This window comes from Contarinia nasturtii, unplaced genomic scaffold (genome assembly GCF_009176525.2).
Source record: "Contarinia nasturtii isolate CC-2019 unplaced genomic scaffold, AAFC_CNas_1.1 Cnas_scaffold_414, whole genome shotgun sequence".
In the NCBI taxonomy this organism is placed as follows: domain Eukaryota; kingdom Metazoa; phylum Arthropoda; class Insecta; order Diptera; family Cecidomyiidae; genus Contarinia; species Contarinia nasturtii.
The window spans coordinates 5,438,186-5,460,653 of NW_022197768.1; the positions used below are offsets into that span (position 1 = coordinate 5,438,186).

Genomic DNA, 22,468 nt, shown 5'->3' on the forward strand with positions numbered 1-22,468 from the left:
AAATGTGACAAAATTATGTTTACGTTACACTTTTGAATTGGAAAAAAAACCTTATATGTACTAGATAAAATGGACTTTTGGAAAAATCGTTTGATTTTCTGGGGATTTGTATTTTTTACAAAATTTTAAAATGCAACCCCCTGAAATCGCTTACGTGAGAGCCTAGGTAAGGACGTGTATGATTGTAGAATATTTGTATTTATATCTGAGTTTTTATGTGATAATAACATTTAAAAGAAGAGACTTATTAAAACTCTTTCATTTTTTTTACTTTCAAATGATTTCCGATTCGAATCAGAATTAATTTAAACTTTCGTGCAAATATTTCATATCTGAGTTATAATCGACTATTTGAAATAAAACTATTCAATTTTGTCCTCTTGTCATTTCTATATTCGCGGTGATGATGTATTTTTGGCAAACGATATTTCATCGATGTTTGTTGGTCGTACGTTTTGTATGAAATATGTATCTAGAATATGTGCCAAAAAGTAAAATGTGAGACCTGATGCCTGTGATATTGGCAAATTGTAAACCACACATCGCATGCACGTAAATAGATTGTGGTTTAGCATTTGTAACATAGTACAAATCCAGCATTAGTATTTCACACATTGGCAACGAAACAAAATATCCATGGCATACTGATACATAGAAATATTGTTCGCTGAGTGTTCGCGAATGAGGTACGATAACAACAGAATCTGAATACTGAATGTAAGCACCACAGCAGAGTGAATATATACAAATATCGGTTGCGCAATCGAGTAAGTAAGAAAGCAATAGACACACGGTGAAACGTATAATATTATCGTTTCGTTTATGATCATGAGGGAATGGTAGTTGTTGTAATCAAACTTGTATCGTACGCGTCTTATACAGTGATCGGTTGGTCTGTGCATGGTGCAAATGTTTCGATGTGTATGACTGTGTTCACCACATATGAACACATGTTCAGGCAATCGTGCCTGTGTATGTTCACTTGAATATAAGTAACAACAACAATATCAGCGGCAAAAATGAAATAGAAGACGAGCAAAAACGTCAACAAACACACAGCAAAAACAACTTCTTTCGGTACGCGTCTTGGATCTCTGATACGCATCGAATGTTTTCTTATATTCAACGAAACCTCAGTCTGCTGTATCTCTTGAAACGCATCGAATATGTGGCGGTGTTTGTTCGCGTGTTACTGATTTAATAAACCAATCAAATCAGACAAACGCGTGCATATTTCGACAAGAAAATTTAACGAAAAATAAATCAATAGTCACACAGCTTTTGATCAATCACATTCGCATCCTATAAAATTGTGACGCTCTGGCCAATTCCACATTCATTTGTTTTGTTCATGGTGTAGTGCAGCCAAAACGAGAATTTTGTGAAATATTCGCATCAAATCAATAGATACTAATTAATCAATTAACGTATGTAAAGGAATTAACAAATGTACTAGTCGTTATATTCATGTTTATTCAACACGAAACAAATATAAAAAAATACGTTTAAGAAGTGTTATCTATTGAAGAAGAAAATAAAGTGTTATATAAACTGCAACGAACCGCAAATCGTCGAATTGTTGATAATTTTTTTTATCAAGCATCCAATGGAGATGTGCGTTCGATGACAGTCGGTGATATGTGTGTGTGCTCTAATTTAATAAATAAATAAATCAAAAACTTCATCGGATCCGGTGGTATTTCGAAAAGTTTGAAACTTCTTCGTAATTGCAATAATCTAACAACAAACTATGCAATTGTTCTAATATCTTAAGACTAGAGAAGAATTTAAACAAGCGAACAGAAAGCATTGAATTAACGGCACACATAAATTTATACATTTTGTGTTCTCCTTTAATAAAAAAAATACAAATTCAAACGAAGAAGAAAAAACGAACTGGAGAAAATGGATTCTTCAACGAATAACAGTAGAAATGATGCGATGGACACCGAATACGATCGCGCTGCATCAGTATCAACATCAACGACCTCACCTGCAACAACCGAAACGGCAACCACGATCAGCACAATAATCTTACAAAGTCATCCAATACAAATCGTCGTTGGACTTTTACAGGTAAATTCTTAAAAAATGTGCATGATCATTTGGTGCGTTCCTTCTCTCTGGATTGCTTTTTTTATTTCGTTATTTATCTGTTTTCGAATATAGCCCATTAAATATCGCCTTATAATAAATTATCAACTCCTTACTCGACGTCGTCGTCTTCTTCACATTTTTTTATGTGCGTTTTTGCTTGTTTTTCTTTTTTTTTTTGCAAATAATATCGGTTGCATTTGAATCCGAATCGTGCCATGTTCTTCTCGGTACCTCTTCTTCAATTTTTTTTTGTTGTCTTGATGATGTGTTCTTTCCATGCAAAACCGGGAACTTGAAGAAATATTTTATGGCAAATATTTTTGCTGATGATCTTTAAGAGTGTGTGAGTATGCACACGTGTAAATGTAAAACGATGCTATGCACAAAAATAAAAATGCAAAAATCTTTCCAAACAACAGATTAAAGTCAACTCTTAATACAATACATTTTTATGTGGCCTTTGCGAAATATGTTAAAATATTGGAATACATACTCGTAAGTTAGCATCGCAAAGCACAACATACGAATTCCATTTCCATGGTGACCGAATGATTACAGCCATACTAAATTGATGACATCAACAACGCTTATATTTGCAGTTGATAATCAAGAAAATTGAATGCGAAGAGAGTGTGAATGAAAATTAAATCAGTGGATTTCAATTTGTTGGTATTGTTTTTGTACTAATTTCAAATCATACAACAGAAATTGGTACCCGTGTTTTAATACACATTATTTCTCCTTTTTTTTCGTGTTCAACGGCCGAAAAAATTCTATTTTCGGCCGCTCGGTAGTATAAATTTAATGTTACCAACTATAAAAATCGAGAAAAACTACGCATACTTGAAACATTTTCATTCGACATTTGTGTTGATACAAAATGAAAATCGCCACTTTTAAACATGTTGAAGTGAAATGTGAATTGAAAAAAGCGGGTTATTGTGATTGTTACGCACAGCCTGTTCACAGTAATATTGGATCTATATAAATATTTATGGGCATCATAAAAATAACAGTAATTTTCGTTAAATGAATGTATATCCGTATGTCCAATCAAAAGAAGCATACTCTATCCAGGGAAAAATGTAAAAAAAATTCAAATGTATCAACAAAATTCTTTTTACTATTGGTCTTAATTTGTCTCACATCAGTTGTAGTTAAAACAAAAAAAGCCAAGAATATTTTTAAATTAAGATATGTTTTATTATTTTGCTAGTCACGGTAATTAGTTTCTTCGTCAACCATAAAATAAAAAAGTTCGAGATAGAATTGAAGTGATTTAGGATAGAAAAAAAACTGTATCCAGCAAAAAAAACGCGGTATGAAGTAGTTGAAAAGTTGGCGCAAATATTTCGCTCAAAACAAATTAGATGAAAAAATTGAAACTTAAACCGAATTCAAATTGTAAACATTAAACTGAAATTCGCATCACATCATTAAAAATATGTGCCCAATGAGGTTTAGTTCGTTTTGTACCTGGGGCATTGTGCATATGTACCACCGTTGCTCACACTGACTATGTCTACGGTGACAGTCGAAAAAACCATTGTAGACAATATATATGACACTGACAATGATAACCGTCGTCATTTTTGACACCATTTGGGTGCGGTCCAATATGAGAAATGCACATTTTCCTCATATTTAGCAAAATGCGCTATAAACTCATGAATGCAACATTTTCCAATGAAAAGGCCTAATAACACTGACAAAAAAAGAATTCTTCAATCGATTTTGAGATTTATTACGAAAGTAAAAGTAAAAGTCGAGTTAGAAAACAACACATATTTTTATTTTTGAACATTCAAATCGAAATGGTACTTGACACTCTCGCTTAAATTTCAGCATTCGCTTTGATTGATGCAACCAATGTTCGATGGCGAACACTTGAAATTTGTACTACGAATCAATATCCAAAACGGTTATGCTGCATTCAATTTGACATTTCATCGAATTTCATCGAAATCAACATATATTTTGGTAATAGCTTTGGCTTATCATTTTATTTGAATTGTTGATGAACCAAGTTTCAAAAGAATAAATGTTGATTTGTTTCCGACATTGCGCCCAAATTGTGTGCATTGAATGTATGTTTCACGAAATTACTACGGTAAACATTGATAAATAAATATTTTGTTTTTTAATTCACATTTTCTGAGCAATATCGCTTTTGAGTTGCTCATCTGGCTCATCCAGTAATGCACACTGTTTACAATATCTTTTATCTTCCATATGTTGAGTTAAAACAAGTTACTGACATCATACTTGACTATGGTATGCTCGACATCAATGAAATATATTTGGTTTTTCTAGTTTTCCAGCATGTGTCGTTTGAATTAGGATGTTCATCGAAATCAAAAGCGTCCTCGTTGTGCACAAATGAATGTATGTTATACATTATATTTATTTGCAATGATGATGGGAACCAAGTGTGCCCATTATTATTATTAACTGCAAAGAAAACGAATTTTCAAATAAGCTAATTAAAATAAATTGAAACTAGAACTAGTTGCAAAAAAAAACAGAGCTGACATATATTTAATAGAGTTTTTGGTGGCGATCATTGACTTGATTTCAAGCAATAACATTCAAATATTACAAATAAATTTGGTACGATAGACTTTGAAAATTAGAAATAATCAGATCTAGGATCGAGCAAAGTGGACAGTTGCTGCCATTCACCAGCATTGCTATTGGATGAGCGCATATGCAGCAAAACCATTCAATCGTTGCAATGGTAACCAGCTACTATTGGAAATCGCCTAACTACCTAAGAGCAGCCACTATCCAGTTGGCTGGAGTGTTTTGAGTTTGGAAATAATTTTTTTTCTCTTGTCAATGATTTACATAAACATACTGCTCTTACCTCTTTTGGTTCAACATTCGAAAAACCATGTGTTTACAGTTAAAGCATAATGTATACCGTGTGCTCATACGTAGTGTGCATTTAAATTTAAATAAATAAAATAAATGGGAATAAGATGTTCGTTTCGTACAGTGATCCTTTTACGCTTTCCAATTGCAAAAAAAAGAAGTTTGTTATACATTTATGATATATTCAAAGCATATTTCGAAAAAAAAAATGTTTCTCATTCCGCTTGGTAAAATTGTGCAGATAGAAGAAGATTCACAACGATTCGTTTTTAACTGGCAAATTGAATCGTTTGTATAATTGGCATGCACCTCAAGAGAATACATCTGTGGAGATTTCATTGATTAGATTGAACATTTTTTTTTATTTATTTATTAACATTACGACAAAACTATGTTCTGCACAGTGCACATTGTACACTGTACGTGCCTGTTCCCACTTGATTTTTATGATTGACTGAAGCAAAGCGAATTCATTTGCATCATATTGATACCTTTTATATTGTTAGTGAAATCGTAATGTTGGCGCGCACCAAGATTTTATTAACTTGTGAAAAAGAAGAAAAAAAAATTGTTACTAATTGACATAGATTTGAATGTGTATACAAATAAACTTTTCTTACCCAATTGTGAAATATATTTGTCTACGTCTTTCATGTGCTTAATACAAAACTTTGGTTTCACTTTCGATACTAAATCTTTGGTTACCCAAGCCATTTGTTTTTTCTTCATCAATTTTTTTTATCATCCATAATAATAAATAATGAGCGAATCATACAACCAGTTTACGAATTCATTCCGAAAATTATTCAAAATTTCATAATGTTTACTGTTGGAAACTGAGACTCTTGATAAATGATACTTTCGGTACATATATTAATTTAGATATGAATATGAGCCAAACTGTTCGATACGAGCATTGTATTGGGCATGATGAGTGATTTGCAAACTTTTGAGTGACTTAATTTATTGGATTCAATACGTTGACTTAGAACAACCGAACAGTTTTTTTTCCTTCCTGATTTTTGATCTTACATGTGTACATGTATCAGCGAGCAATTGAAAAGCAATTTAGCCGAAGCAAAACATTCTTGTGAATCGGGTTGAAAAGAAAATGCGTGTAGAAAAATTGGTCGAGAGAAAATCTATAAATAACAACTAATATGTTCATGTTTGCCACATCAAAAACCGAATTGTATGCGTAATTCATTTTGTTTTTCGCAGTTATTATATACTATACAGTATATTGAATATATTCAAATGTATGTATTCACGTTGGTCGGTCTGCAATAGTCAAATATAGATTCATAGCAGATTGAACATGAGTCATGAGAGACAAACACAGGCTAGCCGAGAGAAAATGGCAAACCGCAATTTGCGATAAAAGTGGCATATATGCATTGTTGCTAATTTTATTGATATAGAATTTGGAATATATATATGTGCATATATATATATATATTATGACGTTTCATATGAAATGTGTTTTTCTATTTTATTTATTTGTTTTTTTTTCTTTTTTTTTCAACAGACTAAAAATAGTATGTATGTGAAAGTTGTTGAGATTACGCCAAAGTTAAATTTTCTGGGTGCAAATATTGATGAAACGGTTGAAATGCAACGGGTAAGCTTTAATATGAATTTATTACTAGATTTATTATGTATTTTCTATCAAAAATATGAACAATGTTTCTGGTTATTTGTAAATCATAAACAGGATCATGAGATCGTCCATCGAAAATTACAAACGCAACGAACGCCAATTGATGAATTTGTTGTTAAAGCCGAAAAATTAATTGCCGATAAAAAAGCGAATCCAAAATTACTGGAAGCAATGGAACAATCATTGAATATTGCATGGCAAGATTTGTTACGAATTTTTGAACAGCGTCGTCATGTATTGAATATAAATGCAAATTTTCATGAGAAAATTGCCATTTGTTTGGGTAAAATGTCATCACTTGAAGTGGCATGTCGCGACACAATGTTACCGAATGAAATTGATGCGATACAGGATTTTTTGAATAAATTCAAGCAACTGCGTATCGATGTGCTGGCATCGGTGATGGTAACATTGAAAGAAGGCAACGAACTATTAGCAGCGTTAAGAGAAACAGCGATGGGCGGTCAATGTGACTCAAGACCAGACAGCATTAAAGTTGAAATTAAGAAATCAATGGCTTTAGTTGAGTTATGGCTTGAACAATTACATGATCGACGCAATGATTTAGAACAAGCATGGCAAAGTAGAAAAACACAATTGGAGCAATGCTTAGCCTTTGCAATGCTAATCCGTGATATAAATGAATTACAAAAACAAACGCGAAATTTAAGAGAAATTTACGACAATCGCAAGCACCAATTAGACTCAGAGGTGAGTGCAAGCAATGCACATGCTGAGGTAGTCGCTTGGAAGAATGAAGCGATCGTAATACGCGATCGTGCATTGAAAATAACAAGATCAACTGAAAAACTATCGAATGTCTGTCGTTTCGATAACAATAGCAATAATACGGCGTACATGTTCCTAAATGAATGCACTGAATTAGTCGAAGAATTGGATAATTATGAAGAACTATTATCGAAGATTTCATTGTTCTTTGAAAAAGCCGAAAAATCATTAACCTCTCTACGACAATTGGAGTCTGAATCATCGCATTTGATCAAAGAGAGATTGCTTGAAAAATGTACGTTGACACGCTTGATAAACGATACATCTGCACTTGTTGAAGAGCCACTACGTCTTGGCTACGCTTTATTAGATCGCATTGGACGATCCAATCCAGAAGCATTTGGCGTTGAAAAGACCATTGTTGAAATTGAAAATCGTCGAATCTATTTGGAAGAGCTTTATTCACAATATAATTTAGACTACATCAAAATCACTCAAACACTAAATGAATTCTACGAAACGTGTAATAGTATATCAGCTTGGCTTGTGTCGGTAAATAAAGCATTTCTCAGTTCAAATAATTCGATGGGCAAAACGTTGCATGACGGTACATTATTTCTTCAATTGAATCATCAAATGTTGTCCGATTTAGAAATTAAGGGAACACAAATTAATCGCTTGCTATCAGACACAAGCCAAATCCTTGAAGCAATCGATAAAGATGAACGCGATGAGGTGGATAAAAGAGTTCAGGCGTTACGCGATTCATGGGATGTTATCAAAACGATTGTCGAAAATCGTGTTGATCTTTCAACGAATTTCATAAAATTCTTGCAATTGGCTGAAAAGCTGGCCGAAATGTTCAAATGTGTTGAGCAAATTTTACAATCGTCACCCGAACAATCAAAGCTGAGCCAAATGGATGAACTTTGGGCCAAAATCTGCACCGCGTACACACAATTAAAAGAGGATGGAAACAGTTTCGTTGAACATATTTCAATGGTAAGTAGTTTGATCGTTTGTAGAATTGTGTGCTAAAAATATCGCATCTAACCATTTTTATGTATGCACTTTCACAAACATACAAATCAAAAGGAAATTCACTGTATACTGAGCTTGTCACAAAAATAGCACAGGGAAGGGCTTCTTTCAAAGACCATCGCCATATTAGTTGAAGTGAGGCAAATCTATGGCATCTTTTAGTGCGCGATGCTTATTCAACGATAAAGTGCGATCTACGTGCATTTCGGTTCGACACTTTCTATGTATGGCTAATCGCCACTCTCACTTTCATTTGTGTTCGCTCACTCTTCTTAGTATTTTAGAATCTGAAATACAAATCGAAATGAAACAAAACCATCATCTCGATTTTGAAAGAGACAAACATGTTTGGTTTATTATTCTCAACTACTAATCAGCATATATCGAACGTATATGTGTTCGTTTTCATGTCTGTTGTCGGCTTACGAAATGCGCATTTATTCTCCAGATAAAATTAATGCGCTCATCGCACATGTTTAAACCTTAGGACTAAAATCTATTTATGTAATAGGTTGTCGACGACACTCTTGAGAGGCAAACGACACGTAAGTGCGTTGAACAGATTTTGACGGATTTCAGTTTGCGGCAACTCGGTATTACTGAAAGTTGGGAAAAGTGGACCACAATAATACGCGAACGACGGGAAATTGAGGAAATTCTACAGAAAATTATGTCCAAAAATGAACTGGTGAGTGTGAACATTCACAAACTAATCACTTACTGGATTGAGAAGAAAAAAAAAATAATTAAATTAAATTGAAAAGTGTATTTTTTTGAAATGTGTTGTTGATTTTTTTTTTTCACTTTTATTCTGACAGTCTTTAATTTCCGCATCGAAGTTAGATGCACAACTGTATCCAATTTTAATCAAACAAACCACGGATTTGACCACACTCAAATCATTTTTACACGATAAATTACATTTATTTTTGGCCGATATAGAGAAGGCACAGATCGAAATAACTCATCATATTCAAACGACGGCAGCATTACAACCGAAGGATGACAAGACCATTGACAAAGTGACACAAGTGTTGAGAAATCTAAATGCAATTGTCAATAAGTTGGCATCCATAAAAAATGATTTTCAAAATTTAATCGATGGAATTGTCGATTTTATTGAAAGTTTAATTACAGCAAAGAACTCACTTGAATTGTACTTCAAACAAGCATCGCTGGCCTCCGATTCAAAAAATATCGACACAAAGATTACCGAAAATGAGCAATTTTCCAATAAGTTTCAAAGCGAATTGCGAATTTTATTCGAGCAGAGAGATCGACTTATTGCACAAATCAACAAACAAGAGCCATTCGAAACCAAAGACCATGATATAAACGTTGTAAACTCATTGTTGGACATTGTGAAAGACGAATTTGACACGAAAAACTCGGCATTAATCGAGAATCTAAGGAGCGAAGGAGACGTTGAACGATTCAAAACAAATTTCAAATCAATTTTTGAAGAAATTGATCGTCTGAAAAACCAGCTAAACAATTCAGAGGAACAACTTAAACAGACTTTATTAACTTCCAATACGAATTACATTAGCTACAAAAGTTACGAACAAGTTATTCAGGTGAGCACTGAAAAAAAAAAACTACGACATCAAAAGTGTCTGTCGTTCAAGTAAGGAGTATGACATAATCATCGAATTGCATTGCTACACATACTGTTTTTTTTTTAAATAACAGCACTGATCACTCCGTTGCATTGAAGACACACTGATTGATTCAATTAATTGACTTCATTTCAAATGTTCGACTTTCTATTTTTATATGGATTTCCTAATTGATTATTAAATATTTTGTTTTTCTTTCATTTCGGACGATTTCAACCTCAACCACAGGTTCTAGATCAACGAATTGATAAATTCATCAACACATCTGAAAATGTGTGCAATAACAACAGCAACGCAAAACCATTTATACAAAATTCAATAAGTGAATTGAAACGTTATTGGAACGATCTTAAGCGACAAGCTAACGAACTAGAGCGAAATATTGAAAATATGAAACAATATTTTACAGTGAACGAACAAGTAATTCCGTTTTGATTTATATTTTATTTACGATCGTTTGAACTTGTAATTTAAAAATGTGCTCTTTTTTCTTCCATTTCATTCACATGCGCAGATCGATTGTCTACATCGAGAGCATAGGGAATATTTGCAAACAATCATCAATGCAACGGTATTTGCGAAAAGTTCAAATGAAACAAATGAATTGATCAATAAAATTGATCGATATATTTCGGATCATGAGTCACGGCAACTTGAGTTGCTAAAAGATTTGGCAACGCTCTCCAAAATGGTTTATGGTTTCGATAAGACTATTGAAAAGTACAGCGAAAATATTGAATTATTTCAATCATTTTTCTCGACGAAAAATCAATTGAATTCCTTGGGCGAACAATTAGTGGAGGAGGAACGATTAAAAGTGGCAGCCGCCGAGGAGTATCGACGAAATCAAGAGATTCAAAAGCAACAACAACAACAACAACAACAAATCAAACCAATTGAAACCTCTGATGAAGTGGTAGATTTTGTTTCAAAGCAACTGCATCAAACGCTACAGCAGCAGCAGCACCAGCAACAATTGCTGGACGTAAAAGTGACTGAAACACGACAAGTGCTTTTGTTAGAGGAGGCACCACGTTTTATTCGTCACCTTTGTGATGTTACCGTTCAGGAAGGTGAACGGTGTCATTTTATGTGTCAACTACAAAAATTTAGTCCATCAACAATTATTGAGTGGTTTAAAGATGGTGATCCAATTACAAATCAATCAAACTATGTGATTCGTAATGAAAACGGCCTTTGCACTTTAGCCATTGAGCGAACTGTTGGTGGTGATTCGGCAATATTCAGTTGTCGTGCCAAAAATCATATGGGATCGCATGAAACAACGGCCAAACTAATTATTCAACCAAATGAACAAGTTGAAATGCTTTATCCACCGAATTTTGTGAATCCGTTAACAAATTGCAAAACATCAGCGGGTTCATCGTTGATGTGGCGTTGTTTTGTCGGTGGCACACCATTGCCAACTGTCCAATGGTTTAAAAATGACATATGCATCGATGTATCGCCACGATATAATATTTCTTATAATAACGGCGAAGCGATTTTACGCATCGACGATTTAACGATTGATGATGCTGGCACATACACAGCGATTGCTAAGAATATTTTAGGCGTCGATCAATGTTCGGCCATACTTACTGTTACCACTGATTCAGTCGTTAAAAACGGTTAGTTCAAGTTTATACAGATGTGTTTATATGATGTGCGCATTCATTTTCATATTAGTTTTCATTTTTTGGCAAATTTCAAATAATACATGAAACCGAAATGTTTACCCATTCTATTTTCAAATGGTGTCTTTTGATTTTTCAATTTGAATCTGGGTTAAATTTATTCAGTTTGCAAATGGAAAATGACGATCAACGAAAAATCAAATAAACAAACATTTTATTTATTAACTTGGCTTATTCTTTTATAATTGAATGAACAGCTGAATCCGACAGTATATTGCAATCGCATCAACAACAGATTCACCATGTTAGACCCGAATTTCGGACGCCGTTGAGAAATTTAACGGCTTCCGTTGGTCAACCGATTGTAATGGAGTGTGAATTAGTTGGAGAACCAAAGCCGAACATTTACTGGAAATTTAATGGCAAACCGCTTCTAATAAGTGATCGAATGAAAGTAAGTGAAGACAAACATTTATGTAGAAAACGTTTTCTTTTTTATCATTTTACAAATACTATTTTTTTCACAAGTTTATTTTTAAATAAGTGTAAGCTTGTTTTAAATAGCGCAGATAATTGTTTCAAAGATTATGGTCTGTCGCGTCATCTTCATTTTTTGTTTGGCATGTCTTCTATTAGTCAACTTTTTTTTCGTGTGTTTTTTTTTTCTTCTCCTAAGGAGCGAGCGTGCGTTTACCTCAAACTTTATGGTGGAATATGACGCTCGTTTTATCTCTCTCGCTCTATCTCACTGAACATGAACACACAAATATGAGCTATATTTACGACTCATTTTAACGCAAAATGAAAACTTATCCTAACGAATAAATTTAAATATGTTTTAATGGCGTTGACTTAAAGATGTACATGTTAAAGATTAAACTCTTTTTCGTTTATTTTTGTACGTTTATTGAGCAATTTGTTTGCATACATAGACATGTTTGGGATGATTGCTACTTAAACGCGATCACTCGGCACATATAAACATGGAAGAACAAAAAAAAAAAATAAACGGAAAAACACTGTTTGAATAATCTTCAATAAAAATTTACTGTAAAATTTATTTTTTTGTCGACAGTTGCAGCACGACTTCGATCGAGTCAAGTTGTTAATAAGCGAAGCTCAATCAAAAGACGTTGGAACTTATACACTGTGTGCTAAGAATATTGCAGGCATTGCGTATACATCGTGTGACGTACATTTAGAAATGACCATGGAAACGGAAACATTAAAAAAACCAACGGTATTGCTTCCATTGAAGGATGTGCGTGCCATTGAAGGAAAATCAGTGCAATTGCAATGTGAAATTAGTGGCTTACCCGAACCTGAAGTGATTTGGTATCACGAAAATAAACCGGTAAAAGAATCATCGGATGTGCAACTCCTATTTCGCGGTGATCGTTGTTCATTGTTCATCCAAGAGGCATATCTTGAAGATATGGGTGTGTACAAAGTAGTTGCTATCAATTCGGCTGGTGAAGCATCTAGCACGTGTAAATTAACAATTGAATCTCTAAATGAAACCGATCCAGCCAAACGAAGTGCAGCAAATGCAATCACCAACATATGCGATGGATTTGCACCACGATTCGAGCACCTTTTGTGTGACATTTTAGCAAACGAAGGTGAAACAATTCATTTGGAGTGCATGGTGGTTGGCCAACCGAAACCGACAATCAAATGGTTTCTGAGCAACAATGAAATTATTGAAACTGATCGAATTCAATTCGCATACAGTCCGGACGATGGAAAAGCAAAACTAATTTTGAAAAATGTTTCAATCGATGACAAAGGAGTGTATACTGTACAAGCAATAAATTCACTTGGTGAAGCGAAATGTTTTTCACATTTAATTGTAAAATCGATAAATACGTCCGAATCGTTGCTAGATAAACAAGTCAAAAGTGAAGAATTACATCATTTTCTTGATTTTAAGGAGAAATTCACCGATAAACACGCATCCATTGGTGACTCAGTCAAATTTGAATGTATCGTTGCTGGGAAACCAAAACCGAAAATTCGTTGGTTGTTTAACGATAGGCCCGTTCAAGGTTCAAACTTTTTACCATCAACCAGTGGTGATCGACAGGTATTGACAATTCCAGCGATCAGCAATGAAACAATTGGAAAGATTTCATGCGCAGCAGAAAATGATTTCCATAGAGAAATGTGCTCAGCTTATTTGACCTTAGTTCCAGATTCGACGCCACTATCAACTAAGCTAACGCCATTGTCATCACAACAAACTGAACTCTATACACAGGAATACGATACAAGCTGTTCAAATGTTACCATAAAGAAACAATCAACAATATCGACACATACGTCACAAATTACATCGTTTCAAAATGGTGCGCCAACAGTGACGATAACTGCCGATGCATCAATCGGGCAGATTGAAAAGCCAATCAATATTGATGCTAATGGAATTACCGAACTGAAGAAAAGTACCATCTCACAAACAAAATTGGTTCAACCTGGCGAAAATCTATTCCCAAAAACCGCAAAAAGAGAAACAGCCCCAAGATTTATTTCACCATTCATCGGTAAAATTATAGAACAAGGTTGCAATATGATATTGGAGGCGGTTATTGACGGTTTCCCAGCACCAAACATTGAATTGACCAAAAATGGAGTTCCACTTTGTGAAAAAGAAAATGTCACCATTTCCTGCAAAAATAATCGCATAATAATTACACTACAAAATGTTACCACCGCTGATGCAGGCCGATATTCTTGCAGTCTTACTAATCCTATTGGAAACGCACTTAACACAGCCGATGTTGTTGTAAAAAGTTAGTGAATGATTGTTATAAATCGATTATATTATGAGAGTTGAATCATTTATTTTTTTCATTTTATAGAAACTATTTTTCCACCGGTTTTCGGACATCGATTGCAAGCAAAAGTGGCCAAAAATGGAGACCGTGTACTAATGGATATAGAAGTGTCTGGTACACCACAACCAAATATTACATGGTATAAGGATGGTAAACCATTAGACGACGCCAATATTTCGGCACACAAAATTATTTCAAGCGGAAATTGTCATACACTTATCTTTGAGAAAGGTAACTGAACGCAATCAACTGGTGAATATAAACGATTTTCAAAGTGTGTTAATTGTATCATTACAGTGTGTAAACAAGATTCCGGTACATACATGTGTAAAGCTGTAAATGATGCTGGAGAAACACAAAGCATTGCTGATTTTATAATTTTAGAACCGACACCCGAACAAATGACTGACATTGTAAAAACAGTTGCTGTCGAGAATGTTGATGAACACAGAGTACGTATTTTTGTATGTTTGATTTCAATTCACCGAGCGAAAATCGAAAATCTCAAAAGCACATAGCTCAGAGCAATTTGAAAATTTAAAAAAAAATGAATTTCTAAAATAGCAATTTATGGTTCCTGAGTACTCGAGTACATAAGTGTTGAAGGGAATTTTTTATTTTGAGGGGCAGATGGGGTCTGCGTTAGAATAAATTTTATCTAGTGTTCCCCAGCAAATCGAAAGATTTTCTTTCAGCAAAAATCCGCAGTAAATCGAAAAATCTCGTCAACACCTATGATATTTGAGTTTAGAAATGAATAGTCTCTAGTAGAAATGTCTGCAAATACGATTTCGATTTCGCAACGTAAAATACAACACGTAGTATCGATATAATTCTCTTTGTAAAAGTGTTTCGCACACTTTATGTTTTGTTTCACAAAACGATTGTGGTAGATGTTGTTGAAAACGATAAATAGAGTCAAAAACAGCTATTACCACAATCAATTTTGTATTTTTGAAAATATTTTCTATTCATTTTACTAAAAAAAAACTCTTCTATTAAACGATTATTAAACACAAATAAAAAGGCGGCAAATGAAATAAATACGCCCACCATTTTACCCAAATCATATCATTCCTCGCAAACTGACTCCATTACACAGTCCAACACGCATGGATCCAGCGAACAAACCATTCACACTCAAACATGTCGAATAACTGAAACAACAATGCGAATGGAACATAAATCACCACTTCCCGACATTGAATTTAATCCATCACCACGACCATCACCAAGACCATTTGAATCAAAAGAAATATTTGACAGTCAAATCAAACCCCCCACCGATGTAGTATCCATACCACAAAAACAATTTGGTCACACTGAACAAGATCATTCGGTTGCCACTAAAACATTTGAAAATATCCGATACACAACATTAGAAAAGGATGCGTCAACTAAAATACCAGTCATTCGAAGTGAAAACAATTTTGTTGAAGAAAAGCCTGAAGCTCAATCGAAATATTCTAGTGTATCACAGCGTATTAAAACACTCGAACAATGCAAGCAAGAACAACCAGTTTTTAAATCGATCCCTGTATGGAATACATCGAATGAGACTTCAATTGATCAATACCATATGGAAAAAGAAACGTCTATACCATCGTATCAATTAAATGGAACTTGTACACCAAACTCAATCAAAGACACTCTGGACAAAATTTCGAATAAAATGTATGAATATGAACAGAGCCGCATGTCCAACGGTTATGACTTGAAAGCTCCAGCTTTAGTTAAACATGTTACACCAAGTGTGAATGGATATCAAAAGTTCAAGGATATTTCTGTACAAGAACAACCGTTAAATTTACAACGTGGCGAGGAGCCGGAATTTTGTTTTGCGCCACGTTTAACAACCGAAAGAAAACCATCAATTGTCGAACGAATGGAAAAGAGTTTGGAACGGGAATTGGAAAAAGGACCATCAAAAGTGGTACCACATTCAGTTCGAATTATACCACCATCATTGCATACGGTTTCAAGTGAATCGTTTGAATCGTCTAAGCATAGCATCATGAAACAAACGTCACAACCGGAAATGATCGAACAAAATAAAGATTTTAATCAGATCAAACACACTTTCCATGAACATAATAAACCTTTACAAAGAAATACTTTTGACCAAGTTCCTTCACCAACACAAGCTCCTAAAAAGGTTTGATCTATGTGTTTTCGTGTGAAATATTGTTAGCGTGATGTAAATCCATAACTCGTAATAAAATTAAATCAACATAAGCTAATAATATTCATGTCCGAACAATTTGATTCCATTGTTTTTAATTTTACCTTTGTTCACCTTTATTCATCATTGCTGGTTAACCAAATTAGATTGATAACTTAGCTTAATTGTAGTTTTATTTAATTCCATTAACTTATGCTAATTATATGTGATTTAAACTGTTCGATGCTAAATTTTGTAAATTGCATGCATTGTTTTTTTTCGCAACAAATAATACATATATTATCTAATCTCTCTATAATAAATTTTATTTTACAGAATCAATTCAATACGTCAGTTTGTTCGAATGTTTCATTTACAACCATGGAGAATCAAGTGAATGATGAGTACCGATCAAGTTCGGTTAGATTCAAAGAAAGTGATTCGGGAAGAGATTCAAATCAAAAAATTCATCCATTGTGGCGGCCTGGCTGTGAATCTGACGCTGAATCACCACGATATCGATCAATTAAACCAATTCTAACACCAACAATGGGTCGATCATCGGTGGGTCCGTCTCCTATATCACCAAGTGCTTTTGAAAAGCCACAACGATTTACGTCGACCAGTGAACAATTTACACGTGATGTTCAGGTGTTGAAACCGAAACCAGTTTCCGCTCGTTATCAATCGAAACCATTTGCATCGGATTTAGTAAAATCAACACAATTTTATACAGCCACAACCGGAACACCATATCACAACCAAAAGAATGTTGCTGCAGAAAGTAGTAGTACGATGGAAATACGAGAAGCCACCGAAAGTACTCAACGTATCGTGAATATGTCTTCGACCAGAAAAATTATTACATATGATCAACAACAACAACAACAGCAGCAGCAGCATTCACAAAGCACTGTTGAAAAATCGTTTGAACCATTTCCATTCACAGTTTCGCCAACTCCGAGCCGACAAAAATACCGCCCACCACCAACTCCAACAAAATTCGTTCCCGGCGAATTTCGTGAGAGTGACTATGACAGTGAAATTGAGTCGATGAAAATCCGACCATTATGGACACCGAATCCAATCGAACTGGAAAATTTGCACTATCGACATGTTTCACCTCCAACACCCGGTCGATCTTCTAGCGTTCCGAAACATTATTTTGAACGAATTTTAACACCAATGGAATTTGACGTAAACACTGTTGAAATGCCCAGTCAAATTAAAATTCATCCATCAAGCCCGAATTATTCAAGTCAACAACAAAATCAATTTAAAACGCAAACATTGGATCGATTCCGTTCGAAAAAGAAAAGTAGCACGAATCTTGGAACATCTAGTCAGGATGATATCAACATTACACATTCAACGCCAAAATATAGTCGCATGCGATCACCGTCTCAATCATACCATGAAGAATGTAGAGCATCTCAATACGGTAAGTTGGTAATACTTTTTTTCACCAAATAATATAAAAAATGCCATAAAAAAGGGTTTTTGCATGGTTTTCATCTTCATTAAAAGTTTTGGATAAATTACATTTCAATGAGATTTTTAACACTCTCCATAATAAATATAAATAAAACAAAAGGTGAATCATTCATGTGTCATACATTTTTGGTTGGTTTTCAACAATGAAACAACATTTATTATTTAAATAAATACGACATCAACCATTGTTATTAGGTACGAAATGTGTAGATGAAGATACAGGTCTAATTTACTTTAAATATGACTTTGGCTACGAGTTCGGCATCCTATTTCCGGGTGAAGGTAGAAAATATATTGGCGGCGGTAACAGTAAATATTCTCAGCCAATTGCCAAACAATTTTTACATAATTCAGCTGGAGCGATCGATATACCAGTTACACATGAAAATACCATCAAATATAATATGTGGAGACAAGGAAATAAGAATAATATTCAAGATATCATGCGAACAAAGAATAGAAGAAAGTTACTTGGCAAAAATCAACAAACCGTTTCATTCAATATCGATGAACTTCATTCGCCGGGGATAAAACACCATTTACCGCGAAAAGGTGCATAGTTTTTTATAGCTATAGCGAAGAGTTAATATATTAGTTTTTGTTACAATTCTTGCTTCGCTATTATTGATGTTGTAATGATATTGATGTTGTATTTTTAGATTTATAAGAATACACACGCGACAACGGCTTTTAATTTTTTTTCTCTATAAAATAAGCATAGTGCACAAAATATTTGAATTTCTCAGAGCATACATTGGAACTATAGCATCTAAGTCAAGCACTCTAACGAAAAACACTCAAAAATGACTATTTAAATAGTTCAAATAAATGCTCGGTAATTTGACGCTAATTGAGCTCGAAAATGTGATGGACTAAGTTAAAAAAAAAAAAACATTTTCATCTCATATATTTAATCGATGTTCGATGTGTTTTCAACTTAATTATCATTCGACCATTCTTTGCTTCATGCCATTAAAAGAAGTTTTGATCCAAGTGAAGTTATAAGAAGATATTCATCGGGTATAAAGTGAAAAATGCAACTAATGAAAATTAATCAATAATTTAAGGCTTAAAGTGTGTGCGTAACGTGTTCTAACTAATCTAGACATTTTGCATGTTCCTTCTTGCTGATTTAACAGACGAATTTTTCGCCACGATTGGTTTTAATAGCTATGTTTATCGGTTGTGTGCAATGATGTCTATACAATTGTGTGTGTGTGTACATGTGTGTGGTTCGAGAACCTTCTTCATTCATTTTATTGCATGGATTTTGAGCTATGGGAATAATCACGTAAGTCATTGTCATTTTTGTATCTGTACACGTTTTTTGTTTGGAAAATGCATGTGCAATCTGTGTATTGTTCAATAAATTTATTATGTTAAAAATGTTGGAGAATGTAACATTTGAAATTAAGAAAAAACTACATTAAATTTCATACAATTTTTATAGAAATGGTGAAAGAACAACGAGTTTATACACCGATTGAGACGAATTACACGATAGTGGGTGCATCACAGCACGATCAAGTGAAATTACCAAAATATGCGCCTTTATTTGTGGCGGTGGGTTTTGATGATTTCTTTTATTATTTTATTCATCATAAATTCATCAAATGTATATTTAATCCAGACATTAGGTTTGAGCTATGGATATAGCGGCTGCTATTTCATAGGCGCTATTCATAGGCACTATTTATCTCGTTTTAATGCATTTATGCATATTGTGCGTTATTTTCTACATCTCTCTCCTACTCACATTCAAATGTACAAAAGAATAGTAGGCTATTCCTACTCGGTGTAACAAACAGCACACGAATTAAATAGCGCCTATGAATAGCGGCTATGAAATAGCAGCCGCTATATCCATAGCTCAAACCTAATGTCTGATTTAATCCATTTAATTTCAGCCTCTAAGAAATATAGCTGTGCTCAGTGGACATACAGCAAGATTTGAATGTATTGTACAGTGCGAACCCCCTCATCCATGCGTGGAATGGTATCGTAACGATGTTCCCATCCAAAATGGCAAATATTTTATTGAATTTCGAAATGGTGTTTGTCGCCTAACCATTCCCGAAACGGTTCCGAGTAAATGAAACGACACTTTTGTTTCTTTGTTTTTTTTTTTTAATATTCTTTGTTAATGCACAGGTATTGTAATATTTCGATTCTATTTCAGGTGATTCCGGTCTATACCAAGCAAAAGCAACAAATGCAGTGGGATCTGTAGTGACCTCAGCTGAACTTCTTGTCAACAACGAAATTTGGGGAATCCGAAAATAGATTCATAGTCATTCGTTCGCTTGTTCATCAAATCGAATCGAAATGATAGTTCACATATTTTCTACTTCCCATTTATAACAGATGCAACGATCCATGTGGAATAATTTGCTTAAAATTAATTTTAAGAACAAAATATATTAAACAATGGACGAAATGTAGAACTAGTGACAGATTTTTTTTAGATTTTAGTTTAAACGTTATGTTCGAAATGTTTGCTAAATCTTTGACTCGCATTGCTTTCACTCTTTCTGCTTTCAATGGTTTTACATTTTAATTTGTTATAATAATACACACAAAAAAACGATGTTTAATGAGAAAATGAAATATTTGGTAATTTTTAAATATTTTCAACTGTTTCAAAATAAACGTATACTTTAACAAAACATTGTTTTACTTTTCAATAAAAGTTGTTGTATTCAGAGCTTTGAATGAGTGAACAACGCTGCCATCTATCGCTTGTAAGTTAAACATTCGCAATGGTCGATATTCAAATGCGAACACCGGAAGTGATGACCAACATAATTCAGTCAAATAAATTTGAGTTCGAAATTTGAACAAACCGATGTGTACGGGCGATCGCACAGCAAAAGTGCACGATAAAATACTTCAACAACAATCAAATCAATGTATTACATTCATAAAAGTGATGTGGAATTCGATGAAAAAGGAACTTGTTGATTTTTAAAAATAGAAACATAATCATCAGCGTATCATTGTCAGTGTGCCAAAACATGAATATCGTTCTATTTTCATGATATTTGTTTCTGTATTCGAATCGAATTTCTATAGCTGAATCGCTTAATGATTTTAAAAAAGAAGAAAAAAAATGGGGGAAAATAAACCATGGAACGTGAAAATAATCGTTAGCGATATTAATGTTTGACATTTTGATGGTTTGGAGCCATCATATATTTCGATGTTTTGTAATTTTTGCGAATTGCACTTGTAAATCAGCAAACGAATTTTGATACGAGCAACCATCGCCTATTTTTAGTCGACATAGTCAACATTGCATAGTTTACAATAAATCAAATGTGTACATTGGGCAGTTAAGAATTAGTACGTTGACTAAAATGCAAATGACGAATAACCCGTTTTTGATTTGAGGTGCTTGCGATGTTTTCTTTTTTAATTCACTTTTCTATCTAATAAATGACTATTTGTCAAATTTTTGTTTTGTCTGGCGTTAAGTAGAATGTTCAAGAATAAACTGAATGTGATGGTGGCTTTTAATTCGGTTTTTTTTTTCTCTTCTGGTGGCTCTATGAGTACTTCAATCCAAACCGTGTTAAAAACAACTTTGAATCGGAAATTTTTAAAAGTCTCAAGAGTTGTTTTTCGTTTTTATTTTGGTAGTCGGTATAAACCACGCTAAACAGGTCATTTAGTCCGATGTGCTCATAATGCTCGGACCTCAATCGTTGAACAGCAATTTATGCATGTTTTTGTTATTGCTGGATGAAAAGTTGCCTATTTTTGAATTGTGATATGATGAAATATGAGAATCACCTAAAAATATTACATCATTTTCTATAGAATCAACAACTACTTTTTCCATTTTTTTTATCACAAAGATTTGAATTTATTCAATTAATTTTACATTAGTGATGGCGCGTTACAACAAATACCAAACTACACTTGAAATTCATCTATGTAGAAGTAGATTTTGTTTTAAAAATGTTGAACATTTCAACAATCGTATTTGCCCTTTTTCCTAATGTACCGTGTAAATTTCGTTGTTTTTAGAACAAAAGCAGAAGCGATTTATTGTGTATTCACAGTCAACACACAAGAAGAAACATAAATGTCCCTACTATCTAATAATAGCTATCGTTTCACGATCGAGTACTCTAGTTTTTGTTTTCAAACTGACCAGATATGAATGGGCTACCATGTTGAAATCAATCGATGTGTCTTTAATCGTTGGTTGTACGAGTGGGGGGGGGGAATAGCATGTATAAATTCCTTAACACTCATCATGTATTCATATTTTTTTCAGTCCTCTCTAACAAATTCAATGAATGCAAAAACTCGTT

The 22,468-nt window shown here is 33.8% G+C and overlaps 1 protein-coding gene across 3 annotated transcripts; it reads left to right on the forward strand.

Moving 5' to 3' along the window:
• The first annotated feature begins 1,151 nt into the window (after positions 1–1,151).
• LOC116338440 (muscle M-line assembly protein unc-89) lies at positions 1,152–20,724 on the forward strand. Of its 3 annotated transcripts, XM_031763692.1 has the most exons (17): positions 1,152–2,076; positions 6,500–6,592; positions 6,686–8,362; positions 8,913–9,089; positions 9,220–9,978; positions 10,249–10,440; positions 10,535–11,651; positions 11,915–12,111; positions 12,733–14,449; positions 14,519–14,725; positions 14,792–14,946; positions 15,522–16,649; positions 16,992–18,096; positions 18,345–18,701; positions 19,600–19,712; positions 20,057–20,237; positions 20,329–20,724. In XM_031763692.1, exons 1-17 carry the CDS (start codon positions 1,906–1,908, stop codon positions 20,430–20,432), a joined length of 9,450 nt encoding a protein of 3,149 aa, XP_031619552.1. In that variant the 5' UTR covers positions 1,152–1,905; the 3' UTR covers positions 20,433–20,724. The 3 variants fall into 3 exon arrangements, with proteins under 3 accessions (XP_031619552.1, XP_031619553.1, XP_031619555.1); XM_031763693.1 differs by lacking the exon at positions 18,345–18,701; XM_031763695.1 differs by lacking the exon at positions 15,522–16,649.
• The last annotated feature ends 1,744 nt before the right edge of the window (positions 20,725–22,468 follow it).